This window comes from Gavialis gangeticus, unplaced genomic scaffold, assembly GCF_001723915.1.
Source record: "Gavialis gangeticus isolate Ggan-Ray unplaced genomic scaffold, GavGan_comp1, whole genome shotgun sequence".
In the NCBI taxonomy this organism is placed as follows: Eukaryota; Metazoa; Chordata; order Crocodylia; family Gavialidae; genus Gavialis; species Gavialis gangeticus.
In genome coordinates, this window is record NW_017729001.1 from 32,864,914 (window position 1) to 32,869,769 (window position 4,856).

Genomic DNA, 4,856 nt, shown 5'->3' on the forward strand with positions numbered 1-4,856 from the left:
CTTTCCAAGGTCACAGTGCAGACATTTATCACATGAGATTTACAGTAGAAAGCCAATTGCAGTAATTGAGCTCAGAGTCATACAAAGTCCAGTATTTAATCAGAGATTCAGATTAAATACAGCAGACAATTCTTACGAATTTGGGTTTAATTGTTTAATGCTATCTATCCTTTGTGATGGCCATGCTATCTGTATTTTTTCTGAGTGTCACACATTTAAAGCTTTAAAGTACAGACACTGCAAAGCCTTCGTATTTGAAGTTCCATGTTTAATTTCCAGACACGCTTATTAGAAGAAATAAGCAACTTCTTACTGTAACTAGATTGTAAGGTTGACTCTTGTCACTTCAGACTGGACGATAGTTGTTAAATTGGGAAGCTGAATGCTCTGACTCTGCATGACCTGCTAGCATGGGCTGCCGGCTCTGCCATGCTCGAATCTGAATGTATTCTGTGTTTTTCAGGCTACGTGTGGTGCAGCTTGATGCCCAGGGATCACTCCCCATGTTCTTCCTGTGATCCAAGAAGACTCTTCTTTGCAGAATGAAAAGTGGTCCTGTTTACCTGCAGCTTCAATCACAGCTTTTTAAACGGACAATGCAAGCTAGGGTAAGCGGTTACTAAAGCACCTGGGCGTGGATGTACAATACACGTGTACTTTCTGTATTTTAATTGTAGTTTCTCCTAAATACCAAATACAGACTTTGTGCTCACCACTTTGTCATTACTAACCCACCAGATGAATTAAGAACAGAGGAGGTGAGGCTGTGATATTGAAAAAATATTCATTGGGACTGTTTACTTATGTTAATATTGATTTAATTTACCAAAACTTATGGTGCTGTCCCACTGGTTGTTGAGGATTGGTATCGTGGTCTCCAGTTTTGGGGGTATTGGTTATTACTACAGCCTTTGATTTAGAAGAAAATAATAAAATACATTCCACTCTCCTGTTTGTCTGGGAGTGGTTCGTGTCATGGTTTGAGGCATGCTGTATCTAGTGCCCAAATATTAAGCCCTATTCAAAATTAGAATATGAGTGCACTTCTACTTTGAGGTTGTTGCTGTCCATATGTTAACACTTACCTTTTATTTTTACTTTTTGTAGCTTGTTCTTCCTTGTTGGATTGTTCTAATTCTGTTGAATGCTTAACTACAACTATGGCAACAAGAGTAGAGAGAAATGCTACTCTGATGTCCTTGACAACAATACCTGACTTAAGTGAAATTGCTAATGAGAAGAAATCACAATGCACCTACATCCACCCACTTTTAGATGCAAGCAATACAGATAGCGAGCCTCCAGATCCTTCCACATCACTCTTTCTTGAAGAAAAATGCAAATTTGGGGGCAGTCTAAGATCAACAGCTATGCCTACGCCTGGATCAAGACCAAGACTTTTTCCAAAACCATTTTCAAAGGAGAAAACTTTGGATACTTTTGCAAATGTGAAACCTCCTGTGACAACTTTTAAATCAAGCAGTGTCATTGTCCCCATGGTCTCTGTACCTAGAAAGCCCCCTGAAGAAATGACATCAGCCAGTGCATTCAGTGGAAATGTCCCCCCATTAGTAGACCAAAAATCAATTGAAAATGAAAGTAAAGGCACTAGTGAATTGGTGACAAATATGGCTTTTTATTCTGGTCCCAGTGCAAATACGGTGATTCTTTTTGAAACAGCTAGCACTGACAAATCCAGGGTAAGTGCAACCCAGGGTAAAAAATCATTGGATGAGCAGAGAACATTTGGCACTGTGCAAACAAAGGAAGCGCAATGTGATACAAAACCAGAGATACTATTTCAGTCATCGATGACTTCCAGAAAATCTGAAGGTGGTCTGCAGAGACAAATCTCTCTTCCATCCTACCCCAGACCGGTCTCCTGGAATCCTGGTAGGTCTGGTGAAAAGAAAGAGGCTTCTGAAGAGCCTACAGGTGAGAAAACCAAGGGTGAGGCACAGCATGCTAACAGGAAAGTTGGCTTATCTCCTGAGGTGCAACCAAGGCTGAAACATAGACCAATATCTGCTATTTTTTTGGAATCGTTAAAAGATCAAAGGTGTAGCAGTTTGGAAGACTCGGAAGGAAAATCTCCAACAGAGAAATCATGGGTTAGAAAACCAAGGCCTTTGTCCATGGATCTGACTGCCAAATTTGAAAATAAAGACATTTCTCTATGCAAGAAGACTTGTCTGGCTGATGAGAGCAAGGAAAATGTACCAGTGACACACTTCACTGACATGGGCAGTTGTGTACAGTCTGAAACAGCATCTAAATCTGCACGAATAGACTGGAGTAAGAGTGTTTCTTCTCCATCAGATTTGAAATGTGGTAGTCAAGATACTGACTTCCTTGACATTAAAGACAAATCCAGTGAGCAAAGCTGGAAAGCTTTTCCAAGGGACATACACTCTACAAAAGATATGAAGCCGATCACTGCAAAAGATAAAAAATACCCTTGGGAAACTAAATACAAATCTAAGGAGGAACAAAATGAGCTAAAATCAGACCCTGTAACTAACTTACATGGATCAGAGAAAAGCCAAGAGGTGGTTGATAACAAAAGCACAATAATGAAGGAGGGCAATGTATTGGCCCAAAAGGAAACATTTGCCATGTTAGCTAGTGAAAACTCTGCAAATGCCTCAAAAAACGAGAGCAAGCTCTTGAGGGGGAGTGTGAAGAGGCACATAAGTCTGTTTGTTGGCTCAGAAAATACCACTGCTCCAGTAGAGCCAGAGCCTCTCCCAACCTCTGCTGAGAGGGAAAACAGAAACATGACCATCCAGCAGAGAATCAAAGAGCTGACGGCAGAGAACGTGGATGCTAAGCCAGGAAGTCTGCGCCGATCGCTTCCATCATGGCCGCTTTCTGCAGATTTAACAAAGATGTACGTTGCAAAAGAGTTGGAGTCTCTGCTCAACTTTCAAACATTTCATTCAGTAAAATAGTTGGTGATCACGGTTCCTCACTTGTAATGTTCAGACCTAAATTTTCGTAGTAATTTTTTTTCTGCATCTGTTCCTCTTTTAGGAAAAAAAGATCATGACAGACTGAAAAAAGGTGTCATTAACAATGTTGGTTTTTGTATGTTAGCTGTTGCCTGCTCCCACCTGAGTTTTTTCTTTAAGCTTTGAAATCCTAGTGTAACGTTGAGCAGCCTGTCCTGTACAGCAGGACCCAGATGCTTCCAAGGGTTTGGTTCCTTATCTCCCCACAACAATGAAGGTTTGCAAAGTACCATCTATGTTTGAGGGGACGTACAGCTGCAGCAAACCGCTGTGTGGGATCTTTGAAGTGATCTAGCTGTTTGCTGCAGCTTTTATATCAAAAGGTGCCACTTCTCTGATCAGCTCTGCAGCACTGCCTTTGAGCTCCAGCTGCTTGGAGAAGCATTGTCCTTTGAAGGAAGAGCCACAGCAGACAGCCAGGTGGCTCATTCTTAATTATACATCCTGCTGGGAGATTAATTGGTTCACCTAGATGTGAATGAGTGAGATCCTACTGTATTTTTAAGGATGTGAAAGATAATTTGAGAGTAACTTTGTTTAATAAGCCTTAGCAGGTGAACACTAGTCTTTTTGTCTGCTTTTACTCCATTTTCCAAGTACTCCAAAACCATTTTTGCTTTTGACACGAATTGGGGCAGACATGTGTACCTGCATTACCTCGGAGATGTGGTGCCAGACTTTTAACTAGGAGGAAGTTTTATTTCCCCTTTGTGAAATGATGAAATGTCAGTTTCAGCAATTTTTTCAGTTGTCTACTACTTTCTGGTATCCCAAAGTCCTTTTTTGGCTTAGAATACAGTAGGTAAATGACACATTGTTAATTGTGTAAGGAAACCCTGAAAATATTAGTTGTAGAGAAGGTTTAAGTTTTGTTTGCCAGTGGCATAAGCCCTTAAACAATCAACTAATCACAATTTTTTGAAAGCTTTTATAAAAATTAGGTTAATTGGGGAATTTTTAAGATGATGTGGAATAAAGCAATCTGCATTTGGAAAATGTATGCATTGGACTACTAACTCAAGCTCTTTGTAGAAATTCATAGTAAAAAGAAATAATAAAAATCTTTGCAATAGGTTTTCAAGTCCCGTGTCAGCTAATGAGACGAAGCCGGAGAAACCTGCTGAATTGAATAGTGACTTGATTAATGAAACACAAGCAAATCAGAAGGTAAGAAAGTGGTATTAATATGTTTGATCTTTCAAACAGAGTCACATTTAGAATCTATATAGTACTATGCCATAGGTGCCCCATATATAGCTCTGTAGAGCTGTGATTTTAGAAACTGGAATTGTGAGTATTAAAAATGGCATAATCCTAATAGGATTAAGTTTGGTAATTCCATCTTTAAGGGCACCCTCACTGTGTACACTATATAGAAGTGGTGCATGTGTTTGCTCTAAAAGATATCTATACATATTTAAACATAGCTAGTGGCAGTAGTTGTATAGATATTAACTTCTTTATGAAACCTCTTAAGGTGCCCTTTCCCATCATGATAACATTTATTCCTAATGTGTTGCACTTTGTCACGATTATATCCTTCTTAATTCTGCCTAAGCATAGCATCAGCATAGTACATTTCCAAGACCTAGTCTGGACTGATTTACCTGTGTAAGCCTGACTTACCTGTGTGCTTTGCATGTTGTACCAGCCCCTTTGGTAACCTTTAACTTTAATGATCTATGAAATGACAGTGCTACAGAAAGTGTCTGCAGTTGCCTACACTGATCACTTTTGAGCATTGATTGATTAGTGTACATAATAACTTTGCTCCTAATCTGTAACTTTAATGTGCTACAAAATGTGTATTTTGTACTGAAAACTCTAGAATGTTTTTTCCTTCTC

The 4,856-nt window shown here is 39.5% G+C and overlaps 1 protein-coding gene across 1 annotated transcript in view; it reads left to right on the forward strand.

The window, feature by feature from the left end:
- Nucleotides 1-444: 444 nt before the first annotated feature.
- The window catches only part of KIAA1671 (KIAA1671 ortholog), a 123,064-nt gene continuing 118,652 nt past the window's right edge, over nucleotides 445-4,856 (forward strand). The window contains exons 1-3 of the mRNA XM_019507341.1: nucleotides 445-608; nucleotides 1,108-2,890; nucleotides 4,085-4,178. Of these exons, the coding sequence (XP_019362886.1) occupies nucleotides 1,161-2,890; nucleotides 4,085-4,178 (1,824 nt within the window). The 5' untranslated portion in view covers nucleotides 445-608; nucleotides 1,108-1,160. The remainder of the gene's footprint in view (nucleotides 609-1,107; nucleotides 2,891-4,084; nucleotides 4,179-4,856) is intronic.